Below are 22,156 nucleotides of genomic sequence, written 5' to 3' on the forward strand. Positions count from 1 at the left end.
GGCCCCACTGGGGCGTACGTACTGTGGCCACTGGTGTAGTGCTGCAGCTTGTCCGTGTACTCCGAGTCAGCACGCTCAAACCCCCGTCTTCTGGAACAAGAGCAAAGGGCTGGAGCCACCTGCAAGCCCCCGGGGAGCTGGGAGCCACAGTAGGTGATAGGGAGAGGGAGGGCAGGCCCTCAAAACCACACCCCTGCCAGAGGGCTCCCTGTCAGTCCCTGGCCTAGCAGCCTCACCCTTCCTGGACTCTCCCCCACATCCCTTCCCACCTCTCCCACCTCAAGTCCAGGCTCATTATTTCCGCATCCCCTCTCCGGCCAAGCCCCTTTCAAAGTCATCTCCCATGGCCCCGGAAATCCCAGGGGCTTCTGTCCATCTGAACTTATGGCCCTGTCTGTTCTACAGCGGGGATCTAAGGAAGAAGAACATTCCTTCACACTGAAGAGTTAGTGTCTCTATGTGCCACCTCCATGAATAATGGACTTGTCGAGGCAACTCTAGCCCGAAGAGATGGACTGTAGCGAATGGTGGCCATTTAGGTAGGAGGCCTGCCTGGGCCTCTCCCTGGCCCTGGGAATGATGGGAATAACCCTTTGGCTCACAGACACTGTTCAGGATTGGTTGACTGGATGGACAGCTGGGCCTGGATAGGGCTGGGGGCACCCACCCACCTGTTGCACACGATGGCAATGACGACCACAGCGATGAGGAAGACCAGGCCAGCAGCTGAAGAGCCGATGATGAGCGGCAGCTTCTCCTGGATGCTGGTCTGGTACTCGGCTGGGGGAGAAAGCACGTGGAGCGTTGTCTGCCTGGCTCTGGGAGTCCTAATGCCCCCCACCCCGCGAGGTCTCCTGGGATCCCCAGACTCTGTTCCTGCTCCTGAGACAGCATCTGTCCCATGCCCAGATGGAGAACGCACCAGTACTCACTCACACGTAATCTTGGACGAGTCTTTGGACTGAGCCAACCCTTAGTTTCTCATCTATAAAATGGGCATCATACCTCAATGTTGATATGAAAATCAATAATAATAAGAAGCTGACATACAGAGAGGCAGCCGGAAGCCCAGACTCTGAGGCCAGACTCCTTAGGTTTGAGTCCTGGCAGTGTCTTCCTGCTTGGGACCTCTGGTAAAGTGACTTACCTCTCTGCGGCTTCGTTTCCTCATCTGTAGAGTGGGGACAATAGTCCCCATCTCAGAGCGCTGTTGTGTAGAGCACTCAGAAGGACAGGTAGTAGAATAGTAACTGCTCAGTAAATATGGATTATTACTGTTATTGAGTGTTTTATTTTTGGGTCACTGTGCTAAGTATGTTATGTGTCTTGTTTGATTCTCAGAATCCTCCTATGATTCAGTGCCTATGATTGCCCCACATATAGATGAGGGCACTGAGGCTTAGCAACGCCATGACTGGCTTGGGGTCACACAGTTAGGAAGTGGCCAAAGCCAGCATGTGAACCCAGGTTTGTGTCTGGGTTTAAAAGAGATAATGCATAAAATGCCCCCAGCCTTGGCTAGGCTCTTGGAAACCACTTAGCACATCTTTGATGCCATCAAGACCATCATTGTTTTTAATGTAATTATTATTACTTCTCATTTGCTTCCATGACCAGACAAGAGCTTGTTGAAGTCAGGGACCAGGTAAATTCCGGGTCCTCAGCACTAGCGTGCATTGCTGAGTTAATAAAGGGTCTTGCGACAGTCCCCCATGCCCCAGGTCGATGACACTCATCCAACATGCAAGAGGGCCTAGAAAGGTAAAGATGCTGGTCACAAGGGGGTGGGGCTTTACAGAGGAGGTAGCTTTAGTGTCCTGGCTAAGACCGTTAGCCTTAGGGAGGATGTTTGTGGTAAGGCAAGAACTCATGCGTCTCCAAACCTCTGAGATGCTCAGCTAGGCAAAAGCCAAGGCCCATGACCAGTGGTTAAAGCAGATGCTAAGAGGGGACGCTGGAGTCTGGTCATAAGTAAAGCTATTCTGGAGCTTGGCTGGTTGGTGAAAGGGCTACCAGACTCATGGGAACGACAACTGTGGCCTTAACTCTGTGTGAGACATCATGCCAACTCTGGGCCAGGTTCTAATGGTTCAGCCCCCATCTTTACATTAGTTTGACGATGATGATCATGATAATGAGATAGCTGTCACCATCCCCGTGTATAGATGAGAAAACCGAGACTCAGAGCTGCTCATGGCCACACAGGGCTGAATGAGCACTATAATTTCTATCTGTCCATCTGTCCATTCTCTTAATTCTGCTGTTCCTCAAAGATTATTAGAGCAGGAAGTGTACTGAGAGACTGTGGGGTCCCAGACTGGGAGACACATGCACATGGGCTGCCGCCTCCCCTTCTCTTGCCCAGGGCAGACATCACTAATCCATCCCAGCACTTCTTCCTGCCGAACTTCAGGACTCCTCTCAACCCAACTACAAGTCATTGGAACAGCGCACGGATAAACGCGGCGTGCTCTCAAAGACTGAATATGACGCTTTCATTTTGTAGATGAGAAAAATTTGGACCAGGGAAGGGAAGTAACTTGCTCAGAGTGTCTCTGCAAGTTAGGGCAGAGCTCCTGACAGTCCCGTGAGAGGAAGCCGCCTGGCTGACGGGAGAGCAATGGGGGAGTCCACGTGTTTTCCAGCCACAGACATGGGGCCTCTCTGGGTGGCTTGTTCCCGACCAGCAGGGAAAGGCTGACATCTAGAAGAGGGGACACCTTTTCTAATTTGTCCAAAGGCACTTGGAAAGAATGGGGGCCTTCTGGTTTATTCTGTTGGTGGAGCCAGTGGCCTCCTCTTGCCCTCTGGATGTTGCTCACCTTCTGTCATGGTCTGGAAGTACATCTTGCCGCTGTAGCGCCCGTAGCCCGCCACGGTGCGTGCCCGCACCTGGAAGACATAGATGGCGCCGGCTTTGAGGCCCTGCACAGTGACCGTGTTGGTGGGGCTTTTTATGGCTGTGGCGTTGTACTCACTGAGCTCCTGCCGAGGAACAGAGAAGACTGTTAGCAAGCTTGTTGCCCACAGTGGGCCCAGAGCCCACTCCTGCCACTTGGGGCAACTTCGGCCACTGGATAAACATCTGTGGTTCCCGATTCTTCACGTCCTCCCTGTCACAGAATTCCACACCCATACTTTTTGCATGTGACTTCCCAGGACCTCCCACAAGAGAAAGCAGAGTATATTTCTCTACTTTGTGGATGCCGAATTTATCCATGTGTCTTGCTTTGGCTCTTGGAACGTTCTAGAGGACATGATGCAAGTGGAAGATTTACTTGTGTTTGTTGAGTTGGCTTGGCCTCTTGTGCTCCTGCCTTCAGCCATGATGGGGCTGAGCATGGGGTAACAGCTGGTTCCAGAATGAGAAACATGTAGGAAAGACCTTGACCTAACTCCTAGGCCACTTCAGCTGACCCACAGACTCCAACCAATAAGCAAGAAAATAGGTCCTTGGAACCCGTTGTATTTTGGGGACTATTTATCTCACAGCACCATCCTCGCTGATAGCTGACTAGTACACACACGCCCAGCGGCCACTGCGTGCAGACCCTGAGGTCTAGGCTGTGAATTCCCGGAGACAACAGGAAGAGGGCCTACCTTACCTGCTTCTTCGTCCTCCCTGCCCCATGTCTTGATAGCTTACGTGGAAGGACCCCTGTTCAGCTACAGCACACTTGAGTGTGGCAAGAATTAAGGCCCAGATGGGGGAAATGAAGCTCAAGGTCATGTATGAGCTGGTGGCTGCTTTGGGATTCAAAACCAGGCTCCTACAGGGAGCTACCTTTAACGTCCAAGGCTTGAATACCCAAGACCCGATGTTCCCTCCTTTGAGGGCTGCAGAATTCCGGTTCTGCCTTGCGGACCACCCAGGGTGACCCAAGGAGTACGGGACAAGACAAAGTTGAGCCACTGCCGTGGGAATGGAGCTGTTTGAATTGGAGGCAGGTGCCTACCAGTCTGTATGACGCTCGTGCAGACAGCTGTCCGCTACCCACCCCCAAACCTTCCCCAGACAACCTCTTTGCACGAGGCCCTGGGGACTCCCAGGGACCAAGGCACGGGTGCTGGATTCAGAAAGCTCGGTTCAGAAAAACAAACAGCGTGGAGCCTTCAGCCCTTGGAGGATCACAAACGCCTCTGAGAAGCTGATGAAAGCTATGAGCCTCTGTGCAGAAAAATGCACACCTGATTGTGCATTCCAGTCACGTGCATGTGCGCTGCACAGAGCCCTTGAGAACTCTCTCAAAACAATTAAATTCAGGGTGCGTCATGTCATGGCAAGCACCAGAGCCTAGAGGTTAAGATCACAAGTTGGAGCCAGACTTCCTGGGTTCAAGGCCTGACTCTCCTACTTATTACCTTCGTGACCTTGGTAAGTTTCTTAACCTCTCTTTGCCTCCTTTTCATCATCTGTAAAATGGGGATAAGAATGGCCACAGCCATCTCAACGAAATGCATTACTGTGAATAAAGCACTGATACCGTTAGGGTAAGCACAGTGTGCGCGGGGGCATATGTCCTCGCCTGGGGGGGCCCATCGGGTGAAGTCAAGCAACGTTCTCTGCAGGGTGGGGTTGTGCAATGGAATTCTGAAGAACAAACAGTAGTCACCCAGGTCAAAAAGGGGGAGGGCATGCTTGGCAAGGAGTGCCAGGTGTGAAGGCAAGGAGGTGAGAAAACTTGGGACATGGGGGCTAGAGAAGGGGCTCACCTGTGAGTGCTTCCTCCCCACCCCCTCACACCTCCCGGGGAGCAGCAGCACGTAGGAAATCTCTCTTCTTGAGCCAGCTCATCTGCCTCCTCCTCCAGGAAGCCTACTTGACCTCTCAGCCAGATGTGCCTTTCCTCCTCTGAGCCCTGGAGCACTTGCGTGGATGCCCCAGGATGGGGTTTCTGCTATGTCCCCTCATCCTAGGCACAGGCTGATCACACAACCGTGACCATAAACTCCTGAAGGGAGTGGCTGTGTTTTATTCCCCTGTATTAAGCACAGAGGCTTACACACAGAGAACTGCCCCAAAGCCCACAGGGTAAAGGCTGTACTCCTCAGTTTGGCATTCCAGACCCTTCACGACTCGCCCTTTGCCAGTCTTGCCTGCCACATCCCCAGTGTCCTCCAGGCTCTAGTCATATCCAAAGGCTTCCCCTCCCTTTCTTGGTGGGGCTGCCAGATTTAGCAAATAAAAATGCAGGATGCTCAGTTAAATCTGAATTTCAGATAAACAATGAATAATTCTTTTGTATAAGTTTTTCCCATGCAATATTTAAACACAATTATACTAAGAAATTATTTTTTAAAAATTTAAATGTAACTGGTGTCCTATATTTTATTTGGCAACCCTACCTTTCCTGGACACTCTGAGCCTTGGCAAGTGCTGTTTTCCCTATCGGAAATACCCTTTCCCCATCTGCCTGTTCATCAAGACTTAGTACGAGGACCACCTTTGCTGGGGAAATTTCTCAGATGTCCCAGAAAGAGTTGCAATTCCATTGTCTCCTTTCCCACCTGTTGTTCTGATATGCATGTGTTTTCTCCAAGGACTATGGGTTTCCCGAAGGCAGAGACCTTGTCTCATATATCTCTGGGACTGCAGGCTCAGCACACAGTAAGTGCTCACTAACTACCGTCGGTAACAAATGAATGAACATTGTAGACTATTAAAAAAAAAAAAAAAAAAAAAAAAAAAATCTATGAATGCAGGTTGCAGTACCAGGATTGTCCACTAGGTGCCGCCAGCCAACATGGTATCCGCTCTGGTTTGAAAAGGGGATGGATTCTGCAGACTGCGTGGGTGGGGGTCCACTTAGAGAGGGAGGAAGTTTTAAGTTCCTGATTATAGGATGGAGATGGGAGGTAATGCCAGTGGCATAGGTGCCTCAGAAGAATGATGAACGAACCTCATGGACTGCTTCTCTAAAGCAGGAAACAGCACAGAGCAGGGGATTGGAAGTCCTTTCAGATGTCAATTCTTCCCCTTACTTGCATTGTGATTTTGGGAAAGACCCTTCACTCCCCTGGGCCTCTGTTTTCCCCTCTAGAAAAGGAACAATAAATGCCAACCTCTCAGGGTTGTGATCAGGTAGTATCTGGCCCAAAGCAGCTGCCTGAAAGACCTTAGTTCTTCTCCCCCTGGGGCTGGAGCACCTTTTCTGAATAAGGACTAAGCATCAACAAGTTAGGGGAAGAAATTTAGTATTAAATCCACTAGTCCTGGAGCACCTGGGTGGCTAGGTCGGTGAAGTGTAGAACTCTTGATTTTGGCTCAGGTCACGATCTCAGGGTCATGAATGGAGCCCCACATCGGGCTCCACACTCAGCACGGGGTCTGCTGGAGAATCCCTCTTTCCCTCCCCCCTCCTCTCCCCCACCACTTACTCACACTCTCTAAATAAATAGATAAATAAAATCTTAAAAAAAAAAAAATCCACTAGTCCTTAGTTTGAATCCTTACCCGGAGACTATGGGCCGGTGAGGCACTGGGTACATTTCTTAAGCCCTCTGAGCCTCGGTCTTCTCGTCTTGAAAGTGGGATAACACCACCATATGCCACACAGAATGGGTGTGGAGATTCAATTGGAAAAAAATGGGTAAAGCTTTTAGCATAGTCTCCAGCACACATAAGGCTTAATAAATATTGGCTCTCGCCCTTGTTCTTATCAGCAGAGTGACAGGATAAGCCTTCACCAGTGTTCATGAAATGGATGAATGAATACAAAAGTGAGCGAGTGTGGGAACAAGTCTGTCCACGTCCACACTGGACAACCGTCCACACTGCTCCACATACCCCGGACCACAAGGTAGCCTGGGCCTTCATAGCTCATCTCCACTGCCCTCAACCTTCCTTCCCTTCTGCTCTGCCAAGGAGAGATTTCTCTTGAATACACATGAATCGAGGAGGTCTACAGGGGCCCATGTGCCATAGGTGGCCCCACAAAGGAATCTTCTCCTGGAGTGCTGGGGGAGCCAAAGCGAGCATGAACCTGTGTGCTCTGGGACAGCTGCCCAAGGAGGCCACCTCCCCCAGGAAGCCAGAGCTGATGGAAACAGCCAGCACCAGGCTGGCCAACACCATTCGTCAGCCGCATCCAGAAGCCTTCCAGCAAAGTGGTTTTTAGCTCCGGGCAGGCTGGGAAATCCCCAGTGGAGCTGGGGTAAGGCCAAACGGAGAGCCTGCTCCAAAAAGAGCCCTTTCTAAAGAAGGAAAGGAGTGGGAAAGAGGGTGGGGGCAGGGCCCGCACGGGACTGCAGGGCTGGCTGCTTAACTTCCCTACCTTGGAAGATCTGCGGCCTTCATTAAAGAAATCAATTGCAGGCACCAAGAGGATTCCAAAATGTTAGGGAAGAGCCGACTGTGGACTTGTCAGAAATCCATCCTACATTCTAGCTCTCCCTCCCTGATGGAAGGAAGCCTGAGAAGCTGGGGGTCGAGACTGTTCCTCTCCCTGCGAGGCCATCTCCTCCGACACCAGCCATCACTCCTTTTTCTTTCTCTCCTTAGACCTGCCATCCTCCTGATTTGGTCCATCTATTTCTGTTTTATCTCTGCACACCCTCCTCTCTGTTCTTGGCTCTACCTTTCCACCCCTGGTGAACACCACAGGTGCATCTCCACGTCACAAACCCACAATGGCCCCAGGAAAAGGCCCCACCATCCACTGGGAGTTGTCCTTCACACTTCCCTGGTCCCCTGAGTTTCAGAATACCGTCCAAATCTGCCAGTTTCTCACCTCTCTGCTGCCAGTCCCTAGTCCACGCCACCATTGTTTCTCACTTGGTGTCCCGTGAGAGCTCTCTAAAGGTTTTGTGTCCCCAGGAACCCCTTCCAGTCTGTTCTCCACACAGCAAGCTACAGGGATCTTTAACATAATCAAAGTCAGATCACATCATTCCAGAACCTTCCAATGGCTTCCTGGAGTACTTTAAATTGAATCCAGACTCCAAAGGCATGGAAGGCCACCACAACCCAGTCCTGTCTCCTTCTCCAACTCCTTCCCTACTAATCTTGTTCTTGTTCATGTTGCTCCTCCACACTTGCCTTCTCCTGCCCCAGGGCCTTTGCATGTGCTGTTCCTGCTGTCTGGAATAACTGTTCTCAACACGTGTCTGTCTGGTGAACTCCTAGCATCTTTCAAGGCTCAGCTCAAATGTCACTGAAATGAAGATATCCTCTCACTTATACCCAGATCATGGGCCCCGCCTTGGTGCCCCTAAGGACCTTTGCTGGCCCTTCTGTAGCTGTGTCACAACTGGTCACATGGCTATTTATGTCTGGATCTGTCTCTTCCCCTGGACTATGAAGGCCCTGAGGCCTCTGAGATCTCTGGCTAATCACACTGTTTCCAGTATCTAGCCCAGGTTCCACCCAAAGTTGGTGACAGTGAATACTGAATGAACCAGTGTCCATGTCCCACTGGCAAGGGCCAAGCTGCCCCTCACTGCACCCCAGGCCCTGGGAGGAGGGGCTGACCGAATAGAGCCATGTCTCACCATAGCCATACTTCGGGCCTGTCCCTCTCTCACCATTTGTACCTAAGACTCCTTCAGATCCTGATCTTGTCCACCTTTCAATGGTCATTCCAGAAGCATTCCCGAGAGAAAACCAGAAGGCAGGAGAGCCAGGCAAAGAGCAAGGACATAGGCCCAAATCCGTGCTCCGCCACTTAGCAGCTGGGTGCTCTTGGACAAGTTGCACAAATTCTCTGTGCCTCAGTTTCCCCTCCCATCCAAGTGGATGAATGGCACTGCTGTGAGAGGAACGACAGGACGGAGCCAGAGTGTGCTCAGGCTGTGCGAGCTGGGGGTGGCCGCAGCTTCTGCAGGCAGGGCCTGCCGGTCCTGCCACCACATCAGATGCCTGGGGATGCCGGTCCGCAGCAGAAAGTAGGGCAGAGTGGCCTCCTGGTTCACACCTGCAGTAGCCTCCCCGGCCCCTCCCATCTTGGTAGGAAATGGGTCGGAGGCAGGACCCGCGCCGGGATTCCTCATTTCCTCTCTAGTCTTTGGGGACAAACACTTTTAGTTTCGTTTAATCATAAAGCTTCTTAATTAGGTTTTTTTTTTCTTTTTTTGGATTCTTAGTAGCTAAGCTGTCCCTGCCGGAGGGGGTGAAAATGCTGCTTCCTGCAGGGCCGGGGGCTTCCTGGGCTGGGACCAGCTGGTCCGGCTCAGGCTATAGGACACCTGGCTCCTTTAAGGCACTCGAGGGCCCAGTGAGGGGTAGAGCAGCTTCCCTGGCATCAGCCTCGGCTCAGGCCATCCAAGAGCACTGCTTGAGCACCTACTGTGTGCCAGGCTGGGGAAATAGCAGAGATTAAGGCAAACTCTCCACCTTGGAGGAACAGGCCCTGGGAAGGGATCCATTCACTTATTCCTTCAACCAATATTATCAAGCATATCTTTGGAGCCGGGCAGGGAGCTAGGGAGACAGTGAACGGGACAGATGTGGCCCCTGGCCTCTCTGAACACACTGCCTAGAGCAAGGGACAAGCAAGGACACAAGCAATCATAAACCAGCTGGGGGAGGCTGGCTAGGGGTTTGCAGCCCCGTGGGACTCACCAGAGTGGGGCTGAGCTGGCAGTGAAGAGAGGGAGGGTGGGGCTGGTCTTCAGAAGGTAGAGTTCCCGCCAGGGCGGCCAGAACTGCTTCTGTCTCTTCCTCTCAGCCTTGGGGGAGAGACTTTCTACCCATTTCTAGCTCCTTACCCACAACCAAAGCACTTCCTGTAGTCATTCACACTTTAGTCCGAATGTGATCCCAATGACACCTTTCCCAGGGGCCCCTGCAGCCTCTGTGGCTGTTTGGTGCTTCAGGACGCAGGTAGGAAAAGTCTCCAGTCACAGGGAGAGTTTCCTGGACCTCTGCTGTCGATCAGCTCTGTCCATCCCCCGGGCCCCTACCCTGAGCAGGCCCTGTGTTCAAAGGTACGGGCTTCACCTAGCTCACAGGTGTAGCTCTTGCCCGCCGTGCAGCAGGCAGGGCAGACGGGAGGAAGGGAAACTGCCCTCTGCTAGGGCCAGGAGCCATGTGGGCACCGAACCTGTCTTTTCTTCTTAGCCTGTGAAGCCCCCAGTTAAGACAGGCTATCTCCTTTAGACTTGGCATGGGAGGAAACTGAGGCTCAGAGAGGTAAGATGTCTGCCCAAGGTCACATGGCTGGTTCTGGATGGAGCTGGGATCCAAACCTAAGGCTTCTCACTCCCCGTCCAATGCTCCTCTACAGCACCAGCGCTTTCCAACCCCGGTCCCCAGGTCCTAGAGAGCCCTGAGGGGGTAACGGGGGTCTGATTTAAAAGCGCAAAGAGAAATCACTCTCTCCCCATACAAATGGCATCCAGACAAATGAAAACAAGTGTTTTAGCTGGAATCGGAGCTCTACTCCCATCCTGGACAGAAGCTCTCTTGAGCGGTTTTAAATCTTGGCTTCAGAATGGGTGAAGCTTTTCGGGAAATCAATTCTTCAGAACCTCAGGCCCACTGAAGTCAAGAGGAAGGAGGGTCTCGGTGAGGAAAGGGCCGTGACCACTGGCTTCCATTGGGATTGCTGGCCCGGTGCCCCAGACCAGAAAAGCACGACTCAGAGAGGTCAAGGAACCTGCCTGAGGTCCCACAGCTGAGGATGACCAGAGTCAGAATTGAGCCAGGCAGCCCGACTCTGAGGCCAGTGCTCTCTCTGCGTCCAGTCTCGTGGGATGGTAGAACCCCAGGGCCCAGGGAGGTGGGGGTGGGGAGCGCACCCCGGAGCACACGGGTACCTTCTCATAGTACTGTAGTTCGTAGTCCAGGATGACACCGTTGGGCTGGTCAGGCTGGGACCACGACAGGGTGATGCTGTCCACGGTGCGGCTCACCTGATGCATGATGGACACGGCTGATGGAGCTGGAACAGAGGTCAGAGGTCAGGGGTCAGGGGCCGCTGGAGAGGGTGCAGCCTCCAGTCCCACTTTCGAGGTGCCCAGGCAGAGAGAGTGGAGGATCAGAGAGGGGATGGCATCTGGCTGAGACCACACAGCCTGCCTGGGGGGCTGATGGGGGCCAGAGGGACTTAGGGAGGACCGTGCCTGCTGCTTTCATGAAACACTTGCAGATTTCAGACCCAGACCATGCTGGCCGTCCCAGGGGAGCTCAAGCCACACCAGGTGAAAGACAGGTGCCCTGGGCCCTTCTCTGGCCTGACCCAAAGCAGCTGCATGAAAGGTGTTCATCCTCTCTTGGAACTTACAGCCTGCTGGGCTAGGGAACTCACAGACCCAACATACGATGATGGGGCTCCAGGAGAGGGGAGCAGAGAGGGTGGGAGATTCCCTCCTTCCTTCTGCAAACGTGCACCGAGTACCTACTACGTGCCAGGATCTAGCACTGAATAAAAAGGACTGCCAAAAATAAATTTATAAAAATAAACTCATAGCTCCTATGGAAAACAGTTTGGCAGCTCCTTCAAGAGTTAAACATAGAATTACCACATGACCCAGCATTGGCACTCCTAATTTTATATCCCCAAGAACTGAAAACAGGTACTCAAACAAGTAGTCATACATGAATGTTGATAGCAGCACTGTTAGCAATAGCCAAACGGTGGGAACAGCCGAGGCGTTCATCCATGGGTGAATGGGCACACAAATCATGGTATACACATACCAGAGACTTTTATTTAGCCATAAAAGTAAACCAAGTATTGACATACGCTCCACTGTAGATGAATTTCAAAAACACGCAGAGTGGAAGACAGACACGGAGCTCATACGTTTGATGAGTCCATTCGTATGAGATACTCAGAATAGGTTAAATCCACAGACAGCAAGCAGTTGGCGGTTGCCAGGGCTGAGGATAGGGAGGAACGGAGAATGTTCTGGGCCTAGATAGAGGAGATGGTCGCCCAGCACTGCGAATGCACTAAATGCCACTGAATCGTACACATTAAAATGGTTAATCCTACGTAAATTGTACCTTGGCAAAACTCCTCCCTCCCTCCTTCCCTCCCTCCCCCTCATGCCGCTAGTACCATCATGGAGGTTAAAGGAAGGGGACAGGAAGTCAGGGGCGGCCTGTTTCATGCTAGGAGGACTCTTAGAAATAATGTAGTCCTGTCCCTTCATTTTACTGATGTGGAGGCTGAGGTCCGGGGAGGGCATGTGAGCTGCCCAAGTTTGCACGATGTGTTCATGACACATGGCCTTTTTCTGGATTCTTCAGTTTGTATTTCACCTGATTCTGTGTTTCTGGCCTCCTTTTCAAGGGGAATGAACCCGTGCAAGGCACCTACTACGTGTCACCCACAGCCCGGGGCCCTTCGCACCTGTTTCCTGAGCTGACCGTTGGGGAGGGGGGCAGTATATTAAGACACTAAAGCTCAGAGGAGCAAGGGGCTTCCTGAGATCACACAGCCCCCACATCCTCAGTGGGGGAGCTGGGATTTGAACCCAGGTCTGAGGGGGGCAGGGCTTGTCCCTTGCATTGGATGGGGCAGGGGTAGACTCCTGATGAGGTCCCTCCCCATGGTGTGACTGCAGTGAGCCCCCTTGCCTCTCTGGCCCGAGGTGTTCATGATCTCAGGAGCTGCTGAGGACTCAGCAGGGAGAAGGGAGCACCTCCTGCAGTCTCTCGTGGCTCATGGGAAAGTCTGTGACAAGCAGGTGCCCTGTCTCGGCCCACACAGGGGTATCTGCAGGTTGAGATGGACACTTTTCCTCCTCATCCAAAGCTGGCTTCCCAGGTATGGATGTGAGCGTGGAGCAGGGGTGGGTAGAAGCCCATCGGGACTTGAAGCCTGGCAATGACTCACCTCTTCCCTGCTCTGTTTCTGTCCCTTCAGCTCAGGGTGGAGGGAATGTTATGTTGCTTAGAAGACCCAGGTTCTGCTTCCTGGTCTGATGCTCACTGACTGTGTGACTTTGGACAAGCCGTCTCCCACCTCTGGACCCGGTTTCATCCTCTGCACCATAGGCAGAGGTCTTGCGGCTCCAGTGCTCCCAGCTTGTCCCTCCTAGACAGCCTTCAGCCTGGAGCTGGGTCAGCCCAGGGGCCAGCATGAGCCTGAGCAGGTCCAGCTTCCCTCTATCACCGCAAGTACCCAGACACCCGAGATAGGGTGGCAGCACCAGCAAGAAGGACTTGGACCTTGGTCCTGGTGTCCCTGACAAGCCACTGTTTCTTCTGCACCCGAAGGAGCGCTGTCTGGTTCTTGGCTTGGCTCTTGGCCCTGCCTCTTGGGAAGATCAGGCCCCGCTCCCTGCAGTTCCCTCCTCCAACAGGGGGACTCTGTCTTCTTTACTGCCTCCCAGAGAATCAAGAGACCTCAATGTGAGCAAAGGGGCCCCACTAACCATTGTTTATTGAGCACCTACTACATGGTGGGCACTGAGCTATTTCCTGGACATGTATTAATTAACCCATTTAATTCCCACTACATCCTTGAAAGCAGACCTCCTTCAGCCCATTTCGCAGATGGGAAAGCCGAGTATCAAGGAAAGTGTCTTGTCTGAGGCTACAGAGAGAGTAAGTGGCAGCACAAACAATACATTCTCACCAGAAGCCTGGGGACGGGAGGTGACATTTCTCGGGCTCCATGAAGCCACCGGAAAGACTTTCGGGGCTGTGCATACATGTTTAGCAGTAACAGTGAGAAAGCCACCAACCTAACACTGACTGAGCCTTTCCTCTGTGCCCAGCGCTGTCTGGGCTCTTTACACCTATTAACATGGGTGTCACAGAGAATTCTCACAATGGCTCCGTTAGCTGGGGGCTCCTAACATCATCGGTTTATAGATGGGGAAGCTGAGGCTTGGAGCCGTTCAGTAACCTGCTCAAGGGTTGTGCAGCAAGGTTGTGCGGGGCCGGACTTGAACCCGGCCGCTCAGGCTCTTCACGAGCATCGTGCCCGCCTCTGGGGAAATGCCCCCCGGGATCAGTGAGTGAGGTTAACTACTAGAGCCCAGAGGAGGGGCTGTCCGAGAGCTCCGTGACTCAGTTTCCTCATCTGTGAAATGAGCCTGAGGGTAACGTTTCCCAAGGGCTGTTGGGGGGAGCAGATGTGGGAACTCGTGTCCATTGCTCAGTGGGGCATCTGCTGGGTGGTCAGCGTCGGAAGCGTTTGCCTGTGTCACTGGGTCCTCACCACTGTGCACTGAGCAGCTGGCCCATGGCACCTCCTTCAGTCCTCTCAACAGCAATGCAGGACGGGGGTTAAGGGCCACAATTTTCAGAGGAGGAGACTAGGCTCAGAGAAACATGGTGAATTCCCCAAGATCACACAGCTCGTGAGGTGCTGAGCTGGGCCTAGAGCCAGGTTATCTGGCCCCAGCCAGGCTCCCAGCCGGCCCTCAGGACAATCCCTGCCGCTGTCCCCTCATGCTGTGACTCTGTCTCCAGCCCAGACCCGTCTCTCCCTCCAGAGATGAGCACTCGGTTCTTCCAGATTGCCGGAGGCCCCGGGTCCTCTGTGAGCCCAGGCTGTCCACCCCCCACCCCCAACCATGTCCAAAGCGGACCCTTCTCTGGCAAGGCTGTTATGAGCATGAAAGGAGAAATACATATAAAAACTTGACCATGGTACCTGGCACCATCGGGAGGGAGATCTTACTAAAAACATTTCAGGGGGTGCCTGGTTGTCTTAATCGGTGGAGGACGTGACTCTCGATCTCGGGCTCGTGCGTTTGAGTCCCACACTGGGCATAGAATTTACTTAGGAAAAAAAAAAAAAAAAGAAAATGTCGAGGGGGGAGGGGCGCCTGTGTGGCTCACTTGGTTGAATGTCTGACTCTTGGTTTCAGCTCAGGTCATGATCTCAGGGTTGTAGGATCGAGCCCACATCCAGCGCCCTTCTCAGTGGGACATCTGCTTGAGATTCTCTCTCTCCCTCTCAAATAAATAAATAAATCTTTTTAAAAAAGAACATTTCAAGAGTGTAGAATGGTGCCGGGGCTGTGGGCTGGGGGGAAGGGGGAGATGCTAGTCGAAGGGTACAAACTTCTAGCTGTAAGAAGAGTCAGTTCAGGGAGCTAACGGACAGCACGGCGACTGTAGGAAACAATACCACATTGTGTAATTGTAAGTTGTTAAGAGAGTAGATCTTAAATGTTAGAACCACACACCAAAAAATGGCAATTACATGAAAGGAGGGAGGTGTGAACTAACTTTACGGCGGTAATCATTTTACAAAATACACATTTATTCAGACATCACATCGTATACCTTAAACGTTCATGTTATTTGTCAACAGTATCTCAATAAGGCTGGAAAAAGTATTTCAGTTCACAGAGTGGCTATGAGGCCAGCATGACCATGACATTCTGGGGCTCAAGAGAGGAACCTCTCAGGTCCCTGCCTTCCAGGGGCTCAGGCTCTAACGGAAGAAAGCATATTTGTTTCACACAATGATTGGCTCTCCAGGCTGGAGCTCCCGGGTCCAAGCCCCAGGGTCAGGACTTTGCCAAAGTGATCCAGGCCTAAGAAGGGGCCATGCCATTCCCTTCACTTCTCTCCCTGTGATTTCACCTCCCAACCGTGAAGAAAAGTGGCAGAACGTGTCCCTAAAGATTAGTGCACTTTGTGAACTTGAGAGGGCCTAGGGAGATAACCAGGAGCCTTTGTTAAAACTCACTTTGCTGGGGCACCTGGGTGGCTCAGTGGGTTAAAGCCTCTGCCTTCAGCTCAGGTCACGATCCCAGGGTTTTGGGATCGAGTCCCGCATCAGGCTCTCTGCTCCGCAGGGAGCCTGCTTCCTCCTCTTCTCTGCCTGCCTCTCTGCCTGCTTGTGATCTCTGTCTGTCAAATAAATAAAATCTTAAAAAAAAAAAACAAAAACAAAAACAAAAAAAACCCCAAAAAACAAAACTCACTTTGCTGGGCTCACCAGCCCCGAGTCCCGAGATTCTGATTCAACAGGGCTGGGCCTGAGGATCTGTAGTTCTAATAAGCTCCTGGGGGATGCTGACGTTCCTGGTGTGTGGACCACACTTTGAGGAGGAGTGGATCCAGGACCAGAGAAGGAAGGTGACTCGTCCAAGGTCCCATGGCAGCTAGGGGCTGACTCTTAGAGCCTACACCCACTGAATCTTGGTCAGGTATATTTTCCACCCCCCACACGGCTTCTCACAGCCCGGCTCCTGCAGAGACTGGCCCTCTCGTCTGCCCAGGCGGAACTTCCGGATCCTGTGGTGGGGGTACAAGAAGTTATAGGGGAGGTGTTGGGCTGAGCCTGCCCGGGAGTCTGCCCTGTCCTGAAGGCCCTCGGGAGCCACAGAAGGACCGCAGTAGGCAACCTCCCCCTCAGATAAAAACTTGTCTTCTTGACAGCATCTGTGTGCTCCATGATGCCCTGCAGAAAAACAAAACAAAGGCCAACCCCTAACACCTACTTGTTCGCTCTGTGCCAGGCGCTTTTCCAGACGCTTTACATACTGAACTCCTTTGACACTCATATGGACCCCGTGAGGCGGGTATTATTATTATACCCATTTTACAGATGAGGAAATGGAGGCACTGAAGTGAGGTGACTTGCCAGTGTCACACAGTTACAGGCAGTGGAGCTGGGATTTGAACCCTGGCCCACTCAAGTCCAACGCATCCTTCCCTTTGTTGGCTGCAGCTGATACAGGCTGAGCAGGGAGGTCTGGAAACCAGTGGACATCAGAGGGCCTCTGAGGACACTCTGGTCCAGCTCCCATCCTGTTGCTGCAAACGCACTCTGCCCGGCTCCCGCTGACTCACCTCGCCCACCACCACCCAGTCCGCCTCGGCTCCAGGAGCTCAGCTGTTGGTGGGGGCAGGACCCACACAGCCATGGGGGTCTGGGCTCGGTGGGCTTAGCTGGCAGGCTTGGGTTACAGGCAGCTCACCCGGGCTCTGATCCCATAAGCCCCATAACCCTGGGCGTGGCAAGGAGGCGGCATTTGCTGGGAAGATGATCAAGGCGGGCCCGTGGGGGCCAAGCAGGGCTGGCCTTTCTCCTGGAATCCGGGGGGATTAATGCAGGAGAAAAGGGAACAGCTGGATGTTCTCCCATCCCTCTTGCCGTCCACCGCCCACCCTGGGGTATCAGGTTTCCCTGTAAGTTGGTCTGCAGGGAATTCTGGTATTTTCAATTACCAGCCGGGCACGCCGGCAGGGGGCTGGGGTCAGTGGTGCCCCGTGACCCCTGCGAGGAGATGGAACCCCAGGGAGCAAGTACAAAAGAGGCTTGTGGCTGAGAGGGGAAGGGGAGGCTGGCTTGGCTGGAGCAGGTGGTCAGGGGCCCTGCTGCCCCCAGTGAGCCCAGGGAGAGTGTCCAGTCCCTTCATTATCCGAGACTTGGGGAAGTAGCCTTCCGGATGTGCCACCGTTTCCCCCTCTGGGCATGAAGGGGTTGAATGAGGAGGGACTAGGACGAGGGACGAGGAGACATTGACGGGCAGGAAGACAGGAGGCCCGTGACCCTGATCGCCTCTGGAGGGTGTGGGTTTGGGCTCTGCTCAGCTTTGTCTCCACAGCCCCGAGCTCCAAGGCAGGAAGGAGACCCCCGAGAGTACTCGGCGTTTACCCTTTCACGAGTCAGAGAACCCCAGGAGCTTGGAGGAGGAGGGAGAAGTCGCTGGGTGTTGGCAGTGTGAGTCCCCCACCTCAAGGCCCAGTCTCAGATCCTGCTGCCTCTGTGACAACGTCACTGCTGTCGACAGCCCGCCGTGACTTCCCACCGCCCCCTGAATAACACCCAGATGCTCCACATGGCCTCTGGGCCCACCTGCCTGCCATCCAACACCTCTGCACGTGCCCTTCCTCTCCTAAGCACTGTCCCCACTGGCCATCCTTCTGTTCCCAATCACACCAAGGTCATCATTCTCTGCTCAAGGCCTTGGCTCCACGGTCTTTCTGCCCAGACGCCCCTTCCCCACCAGATCTCCATGGCTCCCTCAGAAAGCCCTCCCTGACCACCCACCCCCTCCCGTCACCTGCTGTCCCACAGCGGCTTTCTTGGCTTTGCAGTGTCAACAGCGACCTGAACTCTCTTGTTCAATCCCTTATCCCTGGTGCCTGGCACAGTGTGGCAATGTGTGGCTCAGAGTAAGCACTTATCCATATTACTAGAGGAAGGAAGGAGAGAAAGAAGGGCAGGTTCTCTCCTTTTCTAGCACCTTCGGGAACCTGGCTGAGTCACTGACCTTGGGGGCTGGAACATGGAGCAGCGGCTTCAGGCAGGAGCCGGGGGAAGGCAGGGCAGCTTGTGTGATGGGCACTAACCGTTCACTCTCCCTCAACCCTGAGCCCACCTGTGATGTGACCTGCTGTGGAGGCCTGGAGCCTCTTGCCGACCAGCCGGCCCATGACACCACAACCCTGCATCCCAACCACGTTTGAATGCTCCAGGATCTACAACACGAGCACTTGGCCCGCGACAAGACTCCTGACATTTCCGGTTGATAACAGGGTCGCTGTTTTGACTGTTAGCAATGCAGTAAACTCCTGACGATCCAGCTGCAATTCTGATCCAGCTGCAACCTGATCCTAACTGTCACAACAGAATTTCCACAAATAAAATGCTTCCAGAAAATGGGCTTTGTTTCTTTCTGATTGGACCAAACATTTGTCTGCTTGGGTGGAAAAAAAAGGAAAAGCTGAGAACTGGTTTCATGGTGGCACTTTGCTACGAAGAAAAGGAGTTCTGTGGCCAAGAAAGGTAGAGAAACACAGAGTGTTCTAGACCCCTGCTTGTGAGACCCACCCTGTGCCCTCCTTTGTTCAAGGCTCTGAGAAGTCCTGCAGGGGAGAGACCCAGTTAACCTGGCAGCTGAGGTCTCATTTGGCTTCAGAAACCCTTTTTCATATAATAGTTATTAATGTCTTTTGGAAGTAGCAAGTTGTGGAACAAATTTTTTTTGTGGAGAAAACCCCTAAAGCAACAGAAGTCAGGTCTAGGAGATACTGTCTTTTTCCTTGAACCCGAGAAAAGTTCCTGTCTTGGGTGGCCTGTTCATCTGCTCATTCATTCATCCCTTGATTTGGCTTAGATTGAACGGCACCTTCCAGAGGCTGTGCAATCAGATGGAGTGAGGTTAATCACGTCCGTTTCACAGACGAGGAAAGCGAGAGTCAGGTCAAGTCTCCTGCCTGAGGAACCTCAGCTCACGGGCGGGATCGGGACCCAGGTCTGCCTGACTCTACAGCCTGGGTTGGTTCGTTCTCCCTGATTACTTGATCTGAACCATGTGTATGATCAGAGCAGGTTAAGGTCAGGCCCTGGGCTTGGTACGACAGATACATCCAATGGACCACCTGCCCGTGGGATGCTGGACGGCCTTGATCTTACCTCTGGCTGCTGGATGGGACCCAGTCCTACGCCAGCACCTGGACTAGCAAGATGGTAAGAACCTGAGCTTCAGATCAGGTAGCCCAGGCAACATATCTCACCCTTCAGTGCCTCAGTTTCTCTTGTATAGAATAGGGACAGGGCATGGATGTTGGAAGGTTAAATGAAAACCTGCAGGTCAAATGCTTAGCATAGGCTTCAGTCCAGAGTCAGGGCTGGGGGACGTCTGCCATATGGAGCTGTCTGGGCTGCTCAGAATCTTTTGAATCTTTTTATTTTTCTTCTCATTTTACTTATTTATCTTAAGTGATCTCTACATCCAATGTGGGGCTCAAACTCACGACCCTGAGATCAAGAGTCGCACTCTGACTGAGCCAGCCAGGCATCCCTGGGCACCTCAGACCCATAAGCAGTACAGTGAGTAGCCGAGTGGTGGTGGTGGTGGAAGGAGAAGATACAGGATCCAGGGTTCAGATCCCAGCTCTCTATGCCCTGGCGACCGTGTGACCGTGGGCACTTTCCTCTCTCAGCCTTTTTTTCTCACCTGTAACATGGGATGTGGCAGATACGACTTTCTTGCCTGCCCACATACCCATTCTTTCTCACATTAACAAAATCTTGGTTCTTAGCTGGGCACATTAGGCCCAATAATAGACTACATTTTCCCCAAACTCTCTGGTAGCTACAAGTGGCCATGTGACAAGAGGACTGCCAATGAGATATAAAGGTAACGTAATACGTGGGATTTCTAGGAAGTCTCTCTTAAAGGGAAAGAACTTCTCACGCTCCTTCTTCCATCTTGCTGCCCGGGACATGGATGTGATGGCTGGAGCTCTCCCAGCCATTTTGATCCATAAGGACAAGAAGCTGTGTACAGGGGAGCCTGGATCCCTGATGATTCCACGGAGGTGCCCAAACTCCCACCTTCTGACATCCTTGACATAGAAGAAAAACAAGCTTCCATTTTGTCTAAGCCACTACGATAGACTGATTGAATTATTAATCACTCCCTTGTACCTTCACTCTTTGTCCTATAACTTGTTTCATCCTGCCCCCCAGCTCTGGGCTGAGCCACGTGATTGGCCTTGGCCAATGGGATACTGGCAAACACGATCTGAGCGGAGGCTGGACAAGCCCTTGTGCACGTCTGCTGGCTGTCTCGTTCCCTGTGGTTGCCACAAGAACACGGCTAGGCTGACCTAGAGACACGCAGAACAAAGTTTTTGCCCTAGTGGTCCCAGCCAGGCCCATTCTGACCATCCGACAACAGCCAACCCCAAATATGCAACAAAGCCCTGAAAATATCCAAAGATCTGCTGAGTGACCCAGAGTCGATGGGAGTGCAAACCCATGAATGCATCCCCCACCAGGACCCGCCCGGCTGATCCAGGGACCATGTGATAGAAAAATTCTTCTTGCTTTTCTGCTGTTGATGTCATGGTTGATTGTCCAACAGCGTTACTGGGGCAGCTGCTATCTGTTATCTTTCTTCCAGTTCTATGCAGCCAAACTCAATCTTAACTGAGACTCTAGGCCAGCAGTGACTTCTCCGCAGAAAGCTGGGAGGGATCAAAGAGGCTGATGCGTGTGGAGGGCTTGGCCTGGGGAGGAAAGTGCCCTCTTCCTCTCTCTTCATTTCTCCCAGCCTGGGTCTCACCAGGGGCTCTCTTGGCCTATCCCCTTCTGATCCTCTTGGCCTCCAGGGAGAGAAGTAGGTGAGTACACGCTCCTGCGAGTTCTACAGACTGAGCCACTGTATACCTGCCCCCCAGGAGGGCGGGAGGATCAGAGGAGAATGCGCTGGCAGAAGGGGCTTTGGAAAGTTGAAAGCCTTTCCATGGGAAAGCCATGCGGAGTGGAGTCCTGGACGGGGGCTGCGATGCCTGCCCAGGGCTTTGGAGACTGGCTCTGCCACGATCTGTGTCATTTCGGACAGCCACTTAGGAACCTCTGGGCCTCAGTTTACCTCTTTATGAAAAAGAGAGGTTTGTACTCCAGGGCCCCGGACCATGCTAATGCGCTTTAATTTGGCTTCTGTTACCTTCTACAACAGGCAGAATAATGCCCCCCTGAGAAGTCCACATTCTGATCCCAGAATCTGTGAATATGGGACCTTACACAGCAAAAGGGCTTCACAGATGTGATTAAGGTTATGGTTCTTGAGATGGGGAGATTATCCTGGATTATCAAGGTAGATCCAATATAATCTGCTGAGTCCTTAAAGGAGGACTTAAAGGAGGAGAAGCTTTCCCAGCCCAGAGTCAGAGACCCGGAGGACTGGAGCGTAGAGAGGGCTTGAACCCCATTGTAGCTTCTGAGACTCAGGAGCCAGGGGCAAGGACTGGAAAGAGGGCCCCATGGGCCAAGGGCAGTGGCCAGTTGGCAAGGACAGGGGCACTTCACTCCTACCATCCCGTGGCCCCGAGCTCTGCTGACACCTGAACAAGTAAGGAAACGGATCCTCCCTTAGAGCTGTCAGAAAGGACCACCACCTGCCAACACCATGATTTGGGTGGTGAGATCCAGAAGAGGCTCCTGCCCTGCAGAGCTGGGAGGCAGGAACTGAGGCTCGCGCTAAGTTGCTAAGTCTGCAGCATTTGGTTACAGCAGCAAGAGGAAACGAAGACACCTGGTTTCTCTTGAGGCCTGGTGTCGCGTCTCACCCACGAACTACGTGCTGGGTGCTCTGTCTCCGTTGTCGCTGATCCCACCTCCCTCCGGCACAGCAGGAAGGACAGATCAGTGCCCATTCCGGAGGCAAGGACCCCGAGGCTGGGAGAAGCAGAGCCTCCCACGCGGCCTGGTCACATAGCAAAGAGGCCCGTGCTGGATGAGGGCTGAGCCCAGCACTGGTGACGCCTTTTTGCCCACACGCC

At 52.9% G+C, this 22,156-nt stretch overlaps 1 protein-coding gene across 4 annotated transcripts in view; it reads right to left on the reverse strand.

Annotated features, from left to right (window-relative positions):
* Positions 1-22,156, reverse strand: part of LOC111154676 (EPH receptor B2) — a 120,664-nt gene that overhangs the window by 13,948 nt on the left and 84,560 nt on the right. For 2 of the 4 annotated variants that reach the window (XM_022514489.1, XM_022514487.1), the window contains exons 5-8: positions 10,756-10,880; positions 2,823-2,985; positions 672-780; positions 23-87 (exon numbers count right to left, since the gene is read on the reverse strand). In XM_022514489.1, coding sequence (XP_022370197.1) covers positions 23-87; positions 672-780; positions 2,823-2,985; positions 10,756-10,880 — 462 coding nt within the window. Of the gene's footprint in view, positions 1-22; positions 91-671; positions 781-2,822; positions 2,986-10,755; positions 10,881-22,156 lie in introns of all 4 variants that reach the window. The other 2 variants (XM_022514488.1, XM_022514490.1) reach the window with 2 other exon arrangements.

The sequence above is a fragment of the Enhydra lutris genome, unplaced genomic scaffold (assembly GCF_002288905.1).
Source record: "Enhydra lutris kenyoni isolate GAN:26980312 unplaced genomic scaffold, ASM228890v2 scaffoldscaffold38, whole genome shotgun sequence".
NCBI classification, from domain to species: domain Eukaryota; kingdom Metazoa; phylum Chordata; class Mammalia; order Carnivora; family Mustelidae; genus Enhydra; species Enhydra lutris.